The sequence below is a fragment of the Homalodisca vitripennis genome, chromosome 1 (genome assembly GCF_021130785.1).
Source record: "Homalodisca vitripennis isolate AUS2020 chromosome 1, UT_GWSS_2.1, whole genome shotgun sequence".
NCBI lineage: Eukaryota > Metazoa > Arthropoda > Insecta > Hemiptera > Cicadellidae > Homalodisca > Homalodisca vitripennis.
The window spans coordinates 45510141-45531911 of NC_060207.1; the positions used below are offsets into that span (position 1 = coordinate 45510141).

The 21771-nt window shown below is 32.3% G+C and overlaps 1 protein-coding gene across 1 annotated transcript in view; it reads right to left on the reverse strand.

Moving 5' to 3' along the window:
* Positions 1 to 21771, reverse strand: part of LOC124360104 — a 73800-nt gene that overhangs the window by 13719 nt on the left and 38310 nt on the right. The window contains exons 3-6 of the mRNA XM_046813462.1: positions 16083 to 16261; positions 15816 to 15952; positions 9774 to 9958; positions 8707 to 8878 (exon numbers count right to left, since the gene is read on the reverse strand). Coding sequence (XP_046669418.1) covers positions 8707 to 8878; positions 9774 to 9958; positions 15816 to 15952; positions 16083 to 16261 — 673 coding nt within the window. The remainder of the gene's footprint in view (positions 1 to 8706; positions 8879 to 9773; positions 9959 to 15815; positions 15953 to 16082; positions 16262 to 21771) is intronic.

Genomic DNA, 21771 nt, shown 5'->3' on the forward strand with positions numbered 1-21771 from the left:
GCAGAGAACAACAACGCTTCTGGAAATGAGGAAAATAACTCAAAAAGGCCGTATGTAAGGTTTAAATTCAGCTTAGAAACCCTAAAAAAAGCTTAGGCCATCCAAGAGGTAAAGGCTGGACGGATTTCTGCAAACAAAGCTTCTAAACTGTATGGTGATCCCAAAGGAACACTAATTTCAAAATTACATTCTGACGCACCAATTCAAAGAAAAATGGGCCCTCCTTCAGTTCTGTCAGTCGAAGAAGAAGGAAAGCTGGAAGACTGGATTTTAGCTAAAGCCAAACTTGGTTTTCCAATGCATGCTGACGAAGTCATGGACACTGTGCAGAAAATAGTAAAAGACGAGGGTAGAGAAACTCCATTTAGTGACGGCCGGCCAGGAAAGAAATGGCTAGAACTTTTTTTGAAAAGACACCCCAACATTGCAAAGAAAAGTACGGAAATTATATCAAAGGCAAGAGCCTCTGTAACGGAACCACAGATAAGAGAGTGGTTTTCTGAATTGAAGAACTACTTAAAAGATGTCAATGCAAAAGATCCAACCAGGATTTTTAATTTGGATGAAACACGTATGTGTACCTGCCCAAAAATCAGGTAAAGTTCTTGGGCCAAAGAGCTATAAAAACTTCTACGAAATATCTCCTGGGCCAGAAAAAGAGTGCATAACAGTTTTATGCACATTTTCTGCAGCAGGCAAGGTAGTTCAGCCTATGATTGTGTATCCTTTCAAAAGGATGCCACGTGACTCTGTCCCTCCCACATTTTCTATAGGGAGGAGTTATTCAGGTTGGATGGTCAGTGGTACTTTTTATGAGTACAAGGCCAATTCAATGTATCCATGGCTGGTTGATTCTAAAGTACAGCTATCTGTCTTGGTGTTTTTGGATGGCCATAAGTCACACATCAATTTGGAGCTTTTTAACTTCTGTGTTGATAAACAGATTTTTATTTTCTGTTTGTTACCAAATGCTACCCACATACTGCAACCTTGCGATGTAGCAATCTTCAAGCCTTTGAAAAACGGCTTAGTAAAATTAATTTTTGATATAAAAGCTTTTGAAATAACTCTGTATACAGACACCTGCTCAATACAAGAATGTTAGGCTATAATTATTATTCATAACTGTAAATAATACAAAAGTATAATTCCACTATATTCCTGTACACAACTCAAAAGTTATTAATATATGAATTTTGCAAGAGCCTGTATTCAGCTTGCACTCTACTTAAATAACAAATGTGTACTGCAAACATAGTGGATATCATTTATGAAGGCACTGAGTACAAATATGAACTGGGATTTAGCACACTGAGATCACAGCATTTAAAGTGTACCGTACTAAAACAAAGTTTATTTATAAATGTATGAAAATTCAAAAAGGTATAAACTTAAGAGGATTATTGACTGATATCACTCCCGGCACAGGAAAAGTTTAATTCTATCTCTACGAAATCTCAAAAACTGACCTATGAAATTGATATTTTGCATTAAGCAACATCCACCTCAATGATCCATGCATCACCTGGTGCTGCGTACCACCTTACCATTTAACCTATTTAATGAAAAATACATAACAAAATTTCCAATTTAATATAAGGATTTTATTTAATTTTCGTTTTACCGGTGAGGTAAACCTTAGCATAGGGTTCCCTTACAATTGGGCTTCATGCCTGTAAGGGCTACCTTTTGCGGGAATTTACATATTTGTAGTAAATAATTTAGTAGTAATTATTGTTAGTTGTAAGCAATTATTGTTTATTTATGAACTGGTTTAATCATGTGTTTAATTTCATTTGAAATTGAGTTTGTATATTCCTGCAATAAAGAGAGTTTTCTATTCTATTCTATTCCATTCTATTCTATTCTATTCTAAATACCAACTATGGACATTGTTTGGGTGCCTAGAAATATAACATACTAAAACTCCTCAACCCTTGGGATGACAGTTGAGGGGAAAAGACGGGTTGGTCAAAAGGTACCTTTTTTAGCCTTCCACCTTTATCTTAGTTGGTAGGTCCTACAGAACATTTACATGTATACAAAATTAAAGCTGAGAAACCTTTCTAAATATTTTGCTCTTACAGTGTCAATGGTTTCTGTTACCGTTAATGACATAAGCTCACGAAATTTGTAATTTTTTAAAAACCCCGTAGAGAACACATTTTTTACCAAAATTATGTCTCCAGTGGCTGAAGTGTTCATTTCACAGAAAATTAGTAAAAAGGAGTTTTTATAATTTTATATAAATTGAATCGAAGTCAGACAGTTTTAAAGACTTTTACTGGAATGAGCTGGTATCGTAACTTACATCTAAAGTTTCTGGTTCAACACTCTATAGATTGTCCAAATTGTTTCATGAATTTAATTATGTAAACAATGTTTCGAGTGAACCGTAAATATGAATGGTAAGTGTGAACCGTGGACCTTAGATAATATTATTAAGTTTCGTCAAACGAGTATTTATTATCATATTGTTATTTGGCCAAAGATATTTAACAAAATATACCGTATTTTATTTAAGAAAGCAGAATCTCTCACTTTTTGTAAATGAAGCTTTCCAAAAATAAAGATATAAGAGTATGACCCAAATACTTTCAGTCGCCACAGGTGTGTAATATTCTGTGAAATGTTTGCAAATTGAGGTAAGTTATCTAATTATGCTTTAAATATCACCACTGAGTTGGCATTCAAAGATATTACAAATAAGGCTCTTTATTAAGTTTCTTGAAATTAACTATGTATACAAATGGCTATTTTTATTATCTCTTCCTCGTTGTCCTAAGAACGAGGGGAGAATCATAACGAATTTTTAAATACCTCTCCGGCACGCAAAAGAGAAAGTGCGACAGCCTATTGAGAGCCATAAATGATGCTCAACCGAATTCCAAGTTTAAATTTCAAGTTCATTGGTCAGTTCATTTTCGAGAAATCGTTCAGACAGACGTAAACTTTTTCCAACCCCACGAGTCGAATTTTAGACGCAAGTAATCCCAGCTATGTACAATATAAATACAAGTGTTGTTGGATTGGGCATCATCTAAGAACTTTATTCTTGCTCAACTTTGTTTATAACGAGCTTTTAAAATCAACTTGTATAAAAATGTAATAAACTATAATTAAAAGAAAATAAAAAAGCTTAACCGTATTATATTTCATGTGACAAGATTTGGTCCTTTCTATTTGTATAATTAATTTTAATTATTGTCTATTAACTCATTTAATTAGCTTATAAATCCTAAAAAGACACAAAATATCCCAGCCAATGAATGATTTTAGAAGGAGAAAAATAACTGAAAAACCACGGAGTACCTGGTAGTATGACATATTATAAGTTCTCAACCTTAGGGGTGGCATAAGAGGGATGATGGGGGGGAGGGTTGCTTCAAAAGTAATTTTTTGGGGGTTTCGCTTATATATCAGTAGAGGTTTGTCCTACAAAAGCTGTCTTGTTCTTACAGTTTTGGTCTCGTAGATTGGTAGTTTTTTAAAACATCATTAGGCAACGTATTTTTTCCACAACTCTATCTCCATTTCCTCAGGTCTTCACTCCACAAAAGTATGTAAAAAGGAGTGTTGTAGAGAATTTAATTTACTTCAACATGAGTATCTGTTTTATCATTTTATGTAGGATGTCTAGGAGATTGAGAACCAAGTAACTTCCCAAAGGGTCTACGACGATTTCCGAACACAGTAATTCCTCCGAACATAAAAGTACTCGCAAGCAATCACGTATTTTTCATCACACTATCACACACGTGTGACAGTACAAAGTAGAAGTAAACTCTTATATCAAGTTTGGCGTGTATAACATTATTTCTGGTTCAAATTAATTATATTTCCGATGACACAACTGAGTTGGCCACGTTGCCCTCATAAATAAAATATACACATAGGTCTAAAAAAAAACTCCTCGGTAAAAAAGCGCTTATTTCCATCTCTTGTGATCTACTTCCGGTATAATATATTTCAAGTGCATTAGTTAAGTTTTCCTTTTGTCCCGACGAAGGAAATATATTTACCTACTTAGGACTGAGAAGTGTACTTGGGTCAAAAAGTATCTATTTCCCGGAGTTTAAATTCACTACTAGTCTAATGTATTTACACTTGCCTAATGTATAGTTGTGCTTGCCTTATTTACTCAATCTACAAAATATTTATACGTATGGGTGTGTGAATTTGTAAGACCTAAGAAACCTACTCCTGTCAAAAAGCATTAACTTCCCGTAAGATACTTTCAGTGGCATATTAGAATTTCTCACGTTCTCTAAATAAATAGAATAATTAGGTACACACGCAAAACTGAGAAGCCTACTCCAGCCAAACCAAAAAACGCCTACTTCAGGTCCTTATTATTATTATTAGTTAACGGTTGAATGTATGCATGGGGTAAAATTTGAGTTTACTTTATTGTCCCGACCAATAAAATATATACATATGTACATCTCACAAAACTACTCCTGTCAAAAAGGGTCTACTTACGTCTCTTGCAATCTTCTTTTGTTCTGAGACATTTCCAGAGCTATAGTTGAGTTTATCTTGCCACGACAAAGAAAAATACATATGGGCCTGAAAAATCCAGTTCGGTTAAAATCATCTAGTCCCGGTATAAGGAGGAGATCTTTATGAAGATTATGCAACATTTCAGTAATCATTTATAGTCTTGTTTTTCGTAATGTCAAGGAAGCATCCAGTCTTGAGTATCTATAAATTCTTGCACATAAACATTCACGGCTATTACGAAACATAAATATTATTGTAAAAATGTTGTTAAATGAACATATGAATGCGATAACAAAATAAATAATAACACAAACAATTGATTACATTAACAGGATCTTTCAATTAATATTTTGTAATTTTAGAGACTAAGATGGGTTTTTTTGGTTATTGTAGAGACCAGTAGGGCGTAGCCCAGAGAGAATTTTAAAATAGTAACAGCCCTATATTTATCACAGGGTTCCTAAGAATGCCCACGCAAATTTTCAGTACAATTGGAAGAATAGTTTATGCGTGTAAGCAAAACAAACAAATAAAGGGACTTTTACATTTATAATATTACTATCAGTTACCCGCGGCTTCGCACGCAATATTACAGATTTTGCAGCTGTATGAGCACTTCCGAATCGAGTGAATTATATTTCCGACGCCAATGTTGAATTTGCCTTCTTCCCACGATCAAGAAATTATGTTAAAAGATGGTATATTTATGATCATTTTCATTTACTTCGGTCTTCATTCCAAAGCTGATTTTGCCTCTCTCCCAATCAAGAATATATATATATATATATATATATATATATATATATATATATATATATATATATATATACATACAAGGCTCTGAGAAACCTACTTTTGTCAAAAGACAACTAAGATAGGTTTCATAACAGTTTTTAAATGTAAAGTAAAAGTTACACTATATTTTCTTATATCTGCACTGCTAGCAGTTATTCGCCGCTTTGTACGCAATTTAGTGGGCGTTGCACGTTTATGACTACTGCTGGTTCGAGTGGAGTATATTTATGACGTCGATTTTGAGTTTTCTTTGTTGCACAATCAAGGAAATATGTAAAAAAGTATATAATTATGGCTATTGTAATTTACTTTACTCTTAGTATGTTTTATTCCATAGTTTATTTTGTTTTATTTCCCGATCAAGAAAATATTATATAACACAGATCAAAGAAGCCTTCTTCTATTAAAAGAAGAGAACGAAGATGAGTTTTATATCAGTGTTTAAATTTATAGTAACAGTTTTAATATAAATGTTTTAATATTTTAGAACATTTACAGCTGGAATGGTGCATTAGTTCAAAACAATAACACAGCGACATTTCATCTAGCATAGTACCTGTCAACTGCTTCAAAGGGAGCCTTCGGAGTTAAATTCCGATTTTCTTGGGTTTTACGACATTTTTTAAAGTAGATTAATAATTTACTTACCTAATCACTGAAATCTAAAACGGCATTAAATTTATGGCTACTTATTAGAAAATTTACATATTATAAATGTAAACAAATTGTAAACAATAAAAAATGTTTATGCAGAACTGTTGGTAACATTTGACAGGCTCATTTAATTAATAATACACAACTTTAGACACCAAGATGGGATGTTTTCGCTACTTTAAGTACAAGTGGGGCGTAGCCCAGAGGAATTATCGAAATAAGAATAGGTACTGAGAAATTAATTGATAGTAAAGTAATGGTATGATTTAATTTAAGTTAAACACAAAATTTAGTATAGTTTGAATATACTTTTCTATTAGTTCTTTGAAGTAAACATTATTTTAGTACATAAATTTCATGAAAATGTAGAAAACCTGCGTTGTGTGGAGGCTATGTATCATACATCGATATAAACAATATGGATTCCTTACGCTTGTGCTAGATAGAGCAGTGCGTCAACGCGGTCTACTTCCCGTGACTTACCCACACCCTTAAACGGGCGATCGCCCTATTCACTCTCATTGGCACGAGTTGGTTTGATTACATCCATCCTTGATTTTGAGGTTAAATACAATGCTGTACAGTTATTTAGCGTTCTACTGTACGAACAGAAGACTGAAAGGAAGCAAGGTAACTGTTCAAGCTTAAATTGGCTCTAATGCACTATCTGATAAAGGTATTCAATAACCAGCAGATGGTATTGTGGGGTTTAAATATATTAAACGACTAAATACTATGCAGAGAGAAAAATTAATAAAACCAGTGATAATGAAATGACGTTAGGAAAATGCTTCCAATACTAAAATCATTAGAGATCGAGGTTTTAAGATTCTACTGCACCCCAGAAATACCCTGGGGCTTGGCTTATGACAAACATACGCTCAATAAGGATTCATATGGAGAGGACGCACAAAATGTTGTTAGACGAGCTACAGTTTACATACATTTTAACATAAGTTTTTTTCAAGACCAAATGGAGCTGTTGTTTTCATGGATACAATCTCGGGAAGGGCAAAATAAAAACCCAAATTTTAAAACACTTTCAACATGCCTTGAGAAATCTTATGTTGAGGAACAGTGTACAAACATCGGAAAGCAGAAATTGTTTAAATTTGGATTCTATAATACAAAATGCAACAACGGGTTTTGCTGATATAGAATAATGTACATAAAACGTTAGAAAATTATGACGAAGGAATATTAGCTATGAGAAAAATGTTAAAAAACGATCAAAATTATTTGTACATTCTTTATTATATACATAGTTTTATTTCAAATAACAAACAGTTTCAATGGTGTAGAATTTCTTCAAATGTTAGTCACTGATAACAGTAATTTAAGTTCTTTTATGCATTTTACCAATTACATTTGAAAAGGTGAACTTGTTAGGGCCTCATTTAATGTATTAAAAATAGTAAAATGTTTTCATTTAAACGAAAACAATAATGAAAATTAGGTTTTTAACATGTAGAGAATTAGTAGGCAAAGTTTTCAGAAATCATTTATCGAATGTTGAATTAGCAGAGCATACCCATGAATTGAGAGTAATAAAACTAATAGCAAATATGTCTTATAAAATCATGTGTTTAAAGTTTAGTAAAAGAAAAGACTTTGTTACTAAGTAAGTCTAGACTTGGCATTCATCTAGACTTACTAAAAAAAAATGAAAAAGTGGAACAAAAAAGTTATGTTTCGTAATGCTTTAGTTTTTGGTTTTATATATTAAAGAGTATGTATAATCCTTATATTTCTAGGTAAATACAATTTAAAATTTTAGTAGAGTGCTGGATTAATTTACCTCTAATCTGTAATCTATTTACAGGATTTCGGACATTTGGCCATAGATGGCATATAACATATAACGGTGGCAAATGTCCGAAATCCTGTTATCATTTCATACCTTCCACCATTAATAACAAACTTCAAACAATGAACTGTAATCTAATGTTTGAATTCACTAATATCCCCTAGCATGTAAATCAAATTTAAACTTCAAACTAACACAAAAGTTTATTAAATTGGATTCCCAAGATAAATGGTTTTTTTTATAATCATTGAATTCTATTATAGGTCTTTCAGGTCGCGTATAATGTATCAAGAAGGACAAATTAAAATTCAGAAAGGGCAAATCTTCAAAAAGTAGTCGTTTCTGATATATTATTAAAAATAAATGTACTGATAATACTGCGTTACACTTATTGCACTGCTTGCAAAACTTAATGTAATGAAATTAATCTTCTTATATAAATAACTCACAAAATGTTTAAACTGTAACGATCAAAAGAAGATATAAGGTTCATGAATACCGAGATAGAATATATTCTAGCAGGTATATAAGGGGCAGGATAACGTTGTTGCATGGGGCCGCCTGGGTGTTACCTCTAGTAGGAAGTAGTGTTTATATGTAGATTGTTTAATACAAATCTTTTATTGAAAATTTAATTTAATGTCATCATCCACTACTATACTATGCAAATAAAACAGTGTTATGTACTGTTAAGTTCTAGTATTCATATAAATGAAATCAACATCCATGGATTTGAATACTTTACGTTTAGATACGTTATTGTCTTCATAGACTACGAACTAAAATTGGTCAGGAAAACAAGTTGCTTTACGTCAGGAATGTTATTTCAAGAAACCACTTCTGTTTCTATGCGAAGAGATAAGAGAATCTTGGAAGTAAGTTGAGTCTAACATAGTTTGAAAATGGGATGAGTTTAAAAAATAACGTTATTCATAGTTTAAGATTACCTGGTCCTGTTGTTCGGCGGTGACGTTCCTGAGGAGAGTTTCCAGTCCCGGGAACGGGTTGCGGGGCACGGGAATCTGAGGTCCCGGGATGTAGGAGTCGTCAGGCCAGCAAGGGAGTGTCTCCACATCCTCCGACTGTTGAGACTTCCCCGGGACTGTCAGGTTGTCGTCCCTAAGTAGTGCAAATTACAATTTTATTTCTGGTTTGAATTTTTGCCACTCGTATTCGCTCGCAATCCACAATCATTTAAATAAACTCACTAACTAAACGTATTATGTTCATATAATTTCTTTACTTTAAAATATTTTAATAGTATGGCATCTATCTAATTGATAAAAGACCGGACGGAACCTTTTTAAAAATGACTGTCCGTCGTCTTTTTTCCATCCGTGCGATGATTCTTGATAGAAAGGTCTTCGATACTTGAAACTTGTGATATAACTTTCCCTTGATTCGAGGAAGTACCCTAATCGATATTGAGGTAAAAAGTAAAATATAAAATTATAAGAATTTCACATTAGTCTTACAGGTAACCATGAAAGAAACTAGAAAATGACAAATAAACTAAAATGTCAAACATTTTATGATAAAGTTACTCACTTGGATTGGTTTGTATGACTTTTTTACGTTCTCTGGGGTCCTCTAATAGTCCGCTGTATCGGTTAGTTACACATATTTTAAATAGATAAATATTTTTGTGTATTGAGTTTTATTGTTTGAAGTGATTTCAATTTTTGAGATTAAATTAAAGAAACATGTTTGCCAAATTCCGAAATCCACGCAAGATCTAACTCTCATAACAGCTTTGTTTGAGGTTTATTATTGACGATTAAATGGTTGAAAGGATAACAGGATTTCGGATATTTGCTATCGTTATATGTTCCAGAATTCTCGTGCTCATGACTTGCATTCTGTGTAGTGACAATGTCCGGTTTCATTATCTTCTGTTTTAACTCCAGGTAGTTTTCGGTTGTGTATTTTTCCACCTGATGAAGAGAACAGATTTCAATCCTTGAAACGTTGTATTAAAAATTTTGTAACATATAACGACAGCCTCATAACTTACTTGAAACTAACGGTCCTTTGTCGATGGTCCTCCCCATTGTCTGAAAGATCTTCTGGCTCCTCCTCAACCACACTTAGCACATCACCGTCCTTCCTCTGGTTAGCCATGTTGTCTTCAGCTGTCTCGTCCCGGTCTTCTGGTTGAGGCTCTCCCTCTCCTTCGGCCTCTTGATCCTCAGACTCCAACTAGGTACATTAACAATAAGAACATGATTTCGTCAGCAAAATTCATAATCAATCTTTATTTAATTGTTTATTTGTAGCGTATTTATACGCTTGTCTTACCAGTAAGGTAACAAACGTGTTAGGAGATTTTCAGCAATACACCACGAGATTTTAAAGATCCCTCCTTTACTTAAATGTTGAAGGAATAAGTTGTTTCAGGCTCAATTTAGTAGTTAAGAGAAAATTACGATTTTATTTGGAGGAATCTGAAATCCCCACTGCCTCAATATGAAACCTGAGTAGTTATGTCAAAAACATTATAGGAAAAACTTTAATATTTACAAAAAAATATTATAAATAAAAATCAATATCTGCAAATCGATGTGTGATTCTTAAAACCATATCATATCTTAATTAATAAAGGCCATTATTTTTGCCCTCCGTGTTAAGTACTACTAATCCTTGAAAAGACAACAGTAAAAAATGTTAACTTAAGGGATAGAAACAATTTGGCATATGAAACAGCGACACACTGGTGGCATCTTTATCAAGTTGATAAAAATGTAAGGAAGTAATTCAATAATGACAGCTATGTTTTTTACGTCTATACTTACTCTTACTCATTTCTATGCAATACAAGTATAGTTATCAATAACATTTTCAATTTGAGCAAACATATCTCAGTGATAGTAAAGTAAACAACATCAAGCGACAGAACGAGGCAGGAAGTAAACTCGCGGCAGCGCGACGGCGATGCGGCGTGAAGGAAACACGGTTGTCTGTGATAAGAGGACAGTTGATGGGAAGACGTTAAAATATGCTTTGAGCTGTCAAGAGCACGGGGGTGGGTGAAATGGAAGCTGATAGGAACAATTGTATTGAGGGAGGCGATAAGAGCGCCCCGGGTGGACAGGTCCATTAACTACCTGTCAGTTGGGCTGGAACAAATAAACGCGGCGGAACATCGCTTTCAGCAGCTTTGTACGCGGGCATCTGACATTTCTGGCAAATATGGTGACAACCACAAGACATTTATGGCGAGATATAGACCTATATTGTCTTCATAAGCTTACGTGTGAACTACTAAATTTCAACTTTCTTCTTAGAAATGTGTGTGACTTATCTATGGAAGGATTTAATTAGTTGCACAAGATTTATTGTAGAGGGTTTATTTCCTGGCATCATTATACTCTTTTCTTTTAAGTATTACTGTTGTCAAAACCCAAAGACTTGGGATTCATTTTTAAGTACAACAGTTTACTTGTTGTGATTTATTAAGGGCTCGACAGGTCCTTCTTAAAATCGTGTAGTTGTCTTTCAGTGTGATAACTCTTGATAGATAGGTCTTCGAGTCTTTCTATTGGGCTAAAATATATCTCAACCACAAGTTTGGGATCAAGAGGTTAAAAGACAGCGGAAATTAAAGTCAGGGAATTAACTAATTCAGGAAAAATTTAGAGCCAGTTTGTTGATTACTTACATTCTTGCAAGTCCTTTGAAACTCCGTTGATTGGCTCTATTTGTATTATAATATAAAATTAAACTTGTCTTCATAATACTACAGAAATCTGTTATTAATACACTATTTAAATGTAATGAATAAGGAGTATAATTAGATATTTAAATAAATGTTTAATGAAAAGTATTGTTTTATTATATAGGTTTTTTATTCAGCCTACATTGTGTTTATTGTCTGCAGGTTTGTTAAAAGGCGCTGACGCCAAACCTATGTACAGATACGCACTGCGGATATAGAGAACCTCAAGTTTTGAAGGCGCTCCAGTTAATGTCCCACCATTTATTTATATGTTTTGTGTTTATCGAATGAAGTCTTAATCAGTGCTACAATACGCTGTAACATAAATAATTACACAAAGCAGAAGTCTAAAATATTGATAGTGGATCCAACAATATAATATAACAAATAAAACATTAAATACTCATGACAACACTAATGTGACTAATAACAATTAACATGTCCATTCTTTGAGATTATACAAACAAAACACTTTTAGTTCTAAAAACTAGCGTTTATCAAATGTACATATATTTTGAATAAAACTGCTCTCCCAATGAGTGGATGAATTATAAAATCTATTATCCAAAAGAAGTAGAAATATTAAATTCTATACATAAATCTGAAATTTATATTCTGAAAATCAGAATAAACATAAAATGTGTTATATTATTTATGGACTTTGTTATTAAATCAAACTGTGTATGTGTAGAGTACTGTCTAATACATAAAAGAGATTACATAGGGGAAAGAAACAACGACAAATAAACATTAATATAAATGCTTATAGATATCAATGCATTTGTAAGTTTGACAACCTTACTTTCAAGTGTCCATAATATCTGTGAAAATGATTTTTATCGTATGAGGTAAACATGGCTAGTTTTTCAATTATTGTCTAGTAGCTGAGATCCCATTAAAAAAATTCATTTACCGACTATAACAATTAGTACTTTGACAATAATTGCAGCTATTTATCAAGTCAGATGCGATAGGAGGTTAAGTGGTAGAGAGGACTTTTAAGTCCTAACTTCGCCTCTGTAAATAAAGGCATTTTTCATTTCATTTCATTTCATTTCATAGGCTAGAAAACCCAACACGACAGAAACTTCTAGAGGTCAGAAGCTCTCGAAGGAAGCACTCACAATATGAGCTCTCAAATGTTGGGAGTTTTCGTATGCCATAAGCCAGATGTCAGTGAACATAAGGCTAAAGAAGCCGCTGATTTCAATAGGGTAGAATATGCCAGAGGTAGAACATTACTTTCAGCCAGAAAGCACAGAGACTGTGAGCTCCTTTCAAGAAAAAAAAGCTTATGCCGTAAAAATTTTATTTTTAGCCATGTTTATTTTTTCCTGATTACTTAATTTTCAAATATTCTGATTTTTAATGACCATAATGCATTGTAGAGAAAGAAAACTGCAAGTTGTATTAACTTCAGTAAATGTTCTAAAACATCTGTGACTCTGATGTTAAAATTAAAAAATATATTTTACGATGGAGCAATTGCACCAACGTAGTCGAGCAGAAAAATATCAAAATAAATACATAATAGAGATACTAGGAGAAATTGCATAGAGAAAATAAACCTATTTTGAAAATGGCAAAACCTATTCTGATAAATTGTATTCAAGCAAATTCTTCACATTTATTTATATGTGCAACTGTTGACTCTTCCATGTCTCTATATCTTTGAAACAACCTTATATTGTTTGTCTAAATGTGCCTTAACCAGAGGACGAAACATACATGAATATGAGACAAGAGGCAGAGATAACTATCGTTCGGGAATGCACCGAACGGTGGTTTATGAACATTTACCTTCGCAGGCAGGTGTTCATTTTGTAAACAGATTGCCAAACAAAATTAAAAATGCCTCAACGCCCAAGGTGCTAAAAACTCGTACCAAACTGTGCCTGGCGTCAAACGCTTTCTACAGTGTTGATGAGTTTCTGACATTCAGCTGGGATACCACGCGATGAGGAAACTGACTCCAACGCCGAAAGTGGGCGTAGTTTGGCATGGCATGAATGGGGAGTGAATGTTTGAATATTGTAAGTTTGAATGTGGCCTTAATGTGGGAGGAATGAAAATTATATATGAAAATTGACGTTTGCTATGCAATGTATATTGTTAACTGCAATAAACGATTTGATTTGATTTACAAAGACATACCTATGAAAAAATCTCTACTCTCAGTTCCTTGTTTAGGCCGTTACATCGGGTCAACGTGTTTTATCCTATCCTGGATGATATTAGATCATCACCATTAACTTGCCACTTACATTAGTGACTTTATTATCATACCTCTTATATTTGAAATATGAGATCAACTTCATCAATTATATGAGTACAATATATTGGACATCATGTTCCATGTTTGCAAACTCGTGTTTTACGATAATTTCTTTAGTTTTTCCGAACGAATTTTAACTGGTTATACGTGATACCTCCAGAGTACCAAATATTGAAACAGATCAACCCTATACAATACCATACTACTAAAAGTTATAATGTATAGTAAAAGCAATGTGATTTAGACTGTAAATCTTTGCTCATGAAAATGTTAGCTTGGTGCTACTTTTATGTATAACTAGCTGATTCCCGCTGCTTCGCACGCTCTACGTAAGCTTTGCCCGTGTATGTGCACTTCTGGTACAAGTCAATTAGATTTCCAACACCGATGTAGAGTTTGTCTTGTTGCCACGACCAAGAAAGTGTCCGTATATTTATAGCTATTGTACACGTACCTTTACTTTATTATAAAGAAGTAGTCCAACACTCAAGCTTTTAAGTTCAACCAGAAATTTATCTTAAAGAGAAATTCCCCATCATAACTTAGCGCCTTCAAACAGTATTTGGTTATTTAATATACATAACTGTCAGGTAATTGCAGTTAGTAATGTGCAGGCGCTTTAAAGACTATTATCTTTTGCAGCGTCACTTGGTGGCGAGTTACATCAATGGGCATAGCATATAAACCTTCTCCGTGGAAAAATACATATACATACAAATTTTCATAATGATCGTTCAAATAGTTCACGATTCCATAAAGGACAAACACACAAACATTCATTTTTATATATATAGATTAGTTATATCTCCGATGCCACGATTGAGCTTGCTTTGTTGTCTCGATCGAGAGAATATGTACACACGGAGTTTTGAGAACCATACTTCTGTCAAAAAAAACAACTAAGGTTGATTTTATAACATTCTTTATATTTGTAGCCAACGTAAGATAGTAATTATGATATCTGCATTACTCTTCTGATCAAGCATGAGCATGGTTTATATTAAATAAATATTGCAGTTAAAGGTGAATTTTTACGTCAAATTTGAATTGTATTATCTGGATAGTAAAGTCTATGTTTAACAGTGATTGCAAAAACAGTTTAAACAAAATTTGTCGTTTCTCTTAAGCTTACTCTATGCTTTAAAACTATAAGTGTAATATATGTTTACAAAGAACAGCTGATTAAAAATTTGAAAAGACGTTAACATATGTTTGCTGCAATGCATTTCTTATGGGTATTTCTGTAACCAGTGGGGCGGAATCCTGAATCGGGAAAGGGATGGGCATAGCTTATAAACCTTCTCCGTGGAAAAATACATATACGTACAAATTTTCATCATGATCGGTCCAATAGTTCACGATTCCATAAAGGACAAACAAACAAACATTCATTTTTATATATATAGATTATTAAAATAGATCTCTAATTTTTGTGTGTTTTTTTAATTCTTTACAAAAATATTTTTGTTAATGAAATATTCTAAAATACAAACATTTTAAATATTTGTAAATGTTTATAATATTTACTAAAAAAGTACATTTTAAAATTTTTATCCTGTATAATACAAGTAAACCATGGCAAATTCCTACAAAATAGATGACCATATCATATAGGGTAGTTGAGAAAACCGGCACCAAATTTTTCTTTTCTTTTGAGAGCCCTTACATTTATAATTTTTATCAACTTTTCAGCTTTCTTTTATTTTTTTCCAAACGGTTTGCTTTGAGCTTTACAGCAGCTTTTACAAGATTCTTTCCGGACTACAAGCCTAGTTGTTATACTGTTTGTACGTTACATTTGAAGCTATAACTAATTGTACAAACTGCAGTATAAACTCCATACATTTGTATGAGTAAGGTAACAAAGACTTGTTTAGGTATGACAGAGTATATAAAAATATCATTTAATAGCACATTAAGGGTTTTAAGAGCAAAGGAATAAACATTTTATAAACTAAAGAAAAGATAAAGTAAGCTGTATGCAGAGACACATAAAGACAATTATTTCATTTCTCAAAGTATTATATATAAAAATGTAAAACTACTTGTTTTAGAGAATTGCTTACCTCCTCTTCCTCAGTATCCATGGACAACTGTTTAGCTTTATAGAGTGCTTCCAACCTGTCATACTCATCTCTCAGGTTCCAGATCTCCCGCCGCAGCCGATCATTCTCCAAACGAAGCTTTTTGATGTCACTGTGTCCTAGAAGTACAAGCTTTATAGCCATTAGATGTTAAAGAATACAATTAAAGAAATGCTACAGTCTATATTTGAATATTCATTGAATCCGTTAGGACATTTAGATACTGGTATCTGACTCAAGCTGACAAACCTTTCTCGACTTCTGCGTTGATGTTGATGGTCCGCAGTCGCAACTCCTCGTTCTCGTAGATCATGCCACGAGAAGAGTTGCGGTCCAACACTCGGTTGGGCTTGACGTTCACGTCTCTCCGACGTGCCCGCAGCATGGACGACGTCCCGGGCGCCATCGAGCTGCGGTCGATAATCACACTGCAACATAGCGCGAGATCTTTTATTGTTTTGTTACAAGAATAATCATAGTAGGTAGTTTTTTTTATTTGATAAGGGAGATTTCTCGGAGGATGTAATCCAGCATGTGTTCTATAACCAAGAGCTATAATCATTAGTTGTGGAATTAGTGATGAGTCATTAATTCTTCAACTTCCCGATATCACAGAAGGTTTAAATTTTGCACACCTATGACTTATGACTAAATCGATAAACATTTTCATAAATATCAAACATCTAGAGGAACAATATTTTGTTTTTCAACTTCTTGAAGTCCTAAAAAGATGAAATTTAACACACACGTGTCTTATGCTCCCAACAGACAACTTGTCATGAAGTTGAAAAGACAACGCAGAGAGGTTGAACTAGAATTGATATCCCTAAAAGCACTATATTTTACTCTTCAAGCTTCTCGATATTTAGGACATCAAAATATACGAAGAGAAAGATAAAATTTGATACACACGTTTATCCTGACTTGAAAATAAAATTAAAGCATTTTTATAAAGATAAAGTAAAGGGTTTAAAAAGCGTTACAACTCCTAGAAAACTACATTCAAGTTTTTAAACTTCCCGATGTCCTTGAATGATGTAATTTACTCGCGGTTTAACGACTCATGAGTCAATGTAAAGATTTTTCATGAAGATCAACTGACTGAAATAGGGTTGAAACCACTAGAATAACAAACTAAATTTTGTTTATCACTTTCCCGATTTCCTACAAAGATAAATTAGAAACACAAGTGTATATGAATGCTGCACACTACAGGTACTGGAAATACCTTAAACCGGAAGTAGATGACGATGGTGGGAAGTACACACTTTTTCACCGCAAAAGTTTCACCGAGAACAGGGCTAGCGTTAGCGTTACGGCAACAGACTTAAACAGGAAGTCAGTCAAAATACAAGGAAGTAGACAATATTCAAGTGCATTAGGCTTCTCAGATCGTGATTGTAAATATTGTTTGATTCGTGAAGAAAACTAACATGACGTGTGAAGTATAAAGGATTCACACCACCAATGCTTCTTCACGCGCTAATCCTGAAGTAAGAACCACTGCCAGTTCTCCTGAACCTCTTAACAACGAACATTGAAATAATAAATACCTTAATCATGTCTACTTCCTATTCAAAAATTACTATAGTAATATATCATATTACATCATAAGTGCTCTCTCTAAGATTACTGCGGACTTCGTGTTTCTTAACTCTGCTCTAAAATAGTTCAAGTGTTATTTAAATTGTTGGAGCTATTCATTCAAATATTATAGTTGTAAAAAATAATTTTTATATTTAATTTGCAATCTTAAAGACTATACTCCAACTCCAAAAGATTCTTCTTTAAACAACTCCCAATGATCTTCACTTATTTCCAAGAATATTTATTATGCAATTTAAAAAAAATATTCCCAGGACGTATTGAATAACAGATTCAATAAGAAATCGCGTGTAAAGCTGCGAGTAACTGCTAGTTACTAAATGTTTACATAAAGTAGAATCAACAATTTTAATTTTTTTTTTCAAATTGACTTGTTAATCTACACAATTAACATACCAAACTATTCTAGTTAATACAATGTTCCTTGTAAAATATTAAATATAAAAAAAATCTTTTTCACTCGTAATTAATTTATCAAACTCGATTGTTGCTCTTGTATTTTTTTAAAACTTTGTTAATATTTATACACATGTATTTTTTATGAAGATGTTTTATTGTTAGAAAAAATATAAAGAATTTACAAAAAAGTCCTTACGTTTTGCTAGATATTATATATTTATATTTAAGTACCTGCAATTTCTTAAAGTGAGCGGTAGATGGGGATATTAATAAATAATCTTAAATTTATTTCACTTACGCAAAAAATACACATTTTATTTTTTTCATCAAAACAATTAAATTACCTTTCCTTGTTAGGAAAGATAACCTTTTTTAATTGTATGTACATCTTATACACATATATCAACCGTACATTATACATATTAAGCATTTAAAAATTATAGCTAACTATAGACATTTGTTATATACTATAACCATAATATATGTTATTCTCTAACACAATTAATTCTCTAATATAGACCAATCTATTAATTTACTGTAGTTGAGTATTGAACTATATCGAAAAAAAATATTTCGATGAGAATGTGTCTGGTTCTAGTTTAATTTATTCAAATAATATTAAAGCCTTTATATTGTCGAAATAAAGTGATGAAAAATCCAAAAAATGTCTAATATAATATAAAGCAAGGAGGAAAGCCATTAGCTTAATAATTACGAGATCAAGGAGAAAAAGATAATATTTACTCTTATTTCATACGAGTAGTGATCATAAACATTTTAAATATAATCAACTCATTTTAATTATTATATAATAGTATTTAAAAGCTATAGCCATGTTATTAACTGAATAAGATACACTTAATTAACAAGAATACACCTTCGAACAATTTTCTTAAAATTATGATTAAATAAGTATTTATTGCAATATAAAAGTTGTTATGCATAATATGTACCTTACATATAAGTAAAGGTGAAGCAATATTTAAACATTTACAAGCATTTATGTTAGTTAATAACATAATACACAAAGAATCCATTAAAATTGCAATTTTGAATGAATGAACAAATCTTGTAAAATTAGGAATTAAAATGCAGTGAAAACATAGAAAATGTTAAAATACATAACAACACAAATGTAATAAGAGTTTATAAACAAAATTGAGAAAAATAAACTACCGATTCATATAAATGAACTCTCCTTTAAACCTAAGAACTAATTGGATTGAACCCTTGGAACCTAACTGATTGCGCTGTTTTCAGTTTTTATCTTTACCAATAACATGGTTGCTCCTTATCCACCTAATAGTATCCTGAACTTTGACTATCGGTGAAGTGAACATTATGCATTGTTTTTCAGTAGGAACTACAATATTCAATATTTGTTTGGGGAAGTGGAGTTTTAATTATTATATCAAATTTTTTGTAACAGTTCACTTCTGTTATGGTCAGTTTCAACGAATTATTTTATGAAAAGACACATAAACAAGCTATACAACTACTATTGCACACAAAAGTGTGTATGTTGTTTAGTTCCAAATCAGCACTGAAAATTAATCACAACACAATGCCACAATCCCTGAAACAAAGTGACGTTTAGGGTGATATAAAAAGCTTCACCCCTGGATATCGCCTCCCCTCGGCAAGGCTTTAACGGTGTGTTTACAAGAGTGGAAGCAACTTTTGGTATGGAAGTAAATTTCAAGCTCCACCATGGGAATTGTTAAACAACAGTAAAATAATTTTCCCTCCACCCCAAGTTCGGTTGAAATTTTGTCTCCTTGTGTTAGATAATTGAATTACGTTTTACTGCAATGCGACGATATGTTTTATACATGAGTTTTAAGACACATTTTACAATTAAATTTTTTAGTAAATTATTTTAGTAAATAATGATTATATGATTATTTAAGTTGATGATTCGGTTGTTTCTTTCATATACACTTTACTTCACACACTCTTTATCATTTCAACATTCCAAAGCATCCAGTCATATCTTCAGAGTCTTCAAGTATACATGTGAGTGTGGGGCGAATCGTCTACACGCTGCTAGCACCACTAGAACACCACTCTCACACTGATTTATGCGGAATCAGGTTGTTAAAAGTGAAAACTCACCATTGACATCTATTCAGTGAGATTAATGAATGTGTTCCCTAAGGAACCCTTATAGGCATTTTCGCCCAATTAGTTCTACATTTCACGAAATGTGAATAAGTATTACATTCAACTTAGCTGTACAAATTCTTTGTTAACTTGTCTTGGTTTAGTGTTTTTTTTCATGAAGTAACCTTACCATTTTTGCATTGAATAAATAAATGAAAATAATATAAATATTTATATTATTTTATAAACTACATTTAGTACTTTTCTTAAGTTAAATGATAATTGTGTGAGTTGAACATTTACAATTTTTTGTGTAGTAGTTGTAAGAAACTTGGCATTTATTCAAATTTTCTAAAACACTTTGTAGAAAAATTAATAATATTTTCCATATTCATTCGTTTAAACATTTTCCATCTCAATGAGAAACATACGAATAAATATCTAAGCACAAATGCGTGATTTTGCTAAATATTGTATCAATTTCATGATATGGAAGCAAGTTGCAATAAAGTAAATACAGTAATAAGGAAATTAGTCATAAGTTTTCATGATATAAGAGACCAATGGTTAAAACCAAAAACCATTTAAAATATTGGCTTCTTACATTTTTTTAAATTGATTATTAGAAATAGGTTTAAAAATTTAAAACATTATTTTTTTTGCGAACATTTATCAATGAAATATGTATGATTTTGAAACGTAAAATTAAAATATTTCAGATGTTTTGATCTGATAAAAACAAATATCTAAGAAAAAACAATGTTCTGTATAATTTTTGTGTAGTTTTGATTAAACAAAATTATGTAGCTTATTTTGTGCTTGGATATTTTTACCATGTGTACAGTATGAGATTTTTACATCTGCATAATGTGTGAGTTGGAAATAATGTTAAAAGGTAAACTTATAAAGTACAAATTACGATTATGTTTGTGTATTACATTAAACTATGTACCACATACAGCATGGAGTAAACAAACATATACAGCATAGAAGATTATTAGCGTAATAGAATTACTCTTTGAGAACTTGGGAGGGAATTTTATGAGGAATGAAGTACGCACAACATAGGTAGCCAACATTGTTTAAAGCAGTTGAGGTTAGAGTTTATTGAAGTACGGACATTAACTGAATTGATCAAAGTGTCACAAAGGTTTTATTCGAAACTATATGAGTGTGAAAGTTTAGTATATTTCTTAAGTTAAATGATAAACTACATTTGTGTTCTCGATCGATTCCATGAATAAGGTTTACTTGCAATGTGGATTTTTACGTCACGGTAAAGGTTTATACATAGTGTAATCTGAGAAGAAATAAAGTATCAAATCCCAAAAGATACTATTAGAATATAAATAGTATAGTCCATTTGATTATATTTCATTGTAGCCGTTTTTACACGTTTCTTTAACGATATGGTGGTGCGGTGGTTTTTCAGTTGGGACACATAACCTTTGTCATAGACTTTAAGATACCATTCCTGATGGCAGAAAAAATAGAAAAACATTTTGGATCATTCCATGTAGGCTATGTGTTTTGTTGCTTGCATTTTTCAGGGGTATCTTAAAATTGGAGCAAAAAAAATGGTTGAAGGTGAGAATAAGAATATATAACATAGAATATAAAATATTTAATTTCTTTAAACGATTTTCTTACATTAAATTTCACTAAAAATGTAATTTCCTTAGGTCATGAATCATTAAAAAAAACATGGCAATCCCTTGCTATAACATATTGTAAAAATTCAAATTTTTATCTTCAGCCACTTTTATTTGCACCTGGTTAAGAATCCCTTGATTAAATGCCTGTAATTCCCCGTGGAGTGACAATACATTAT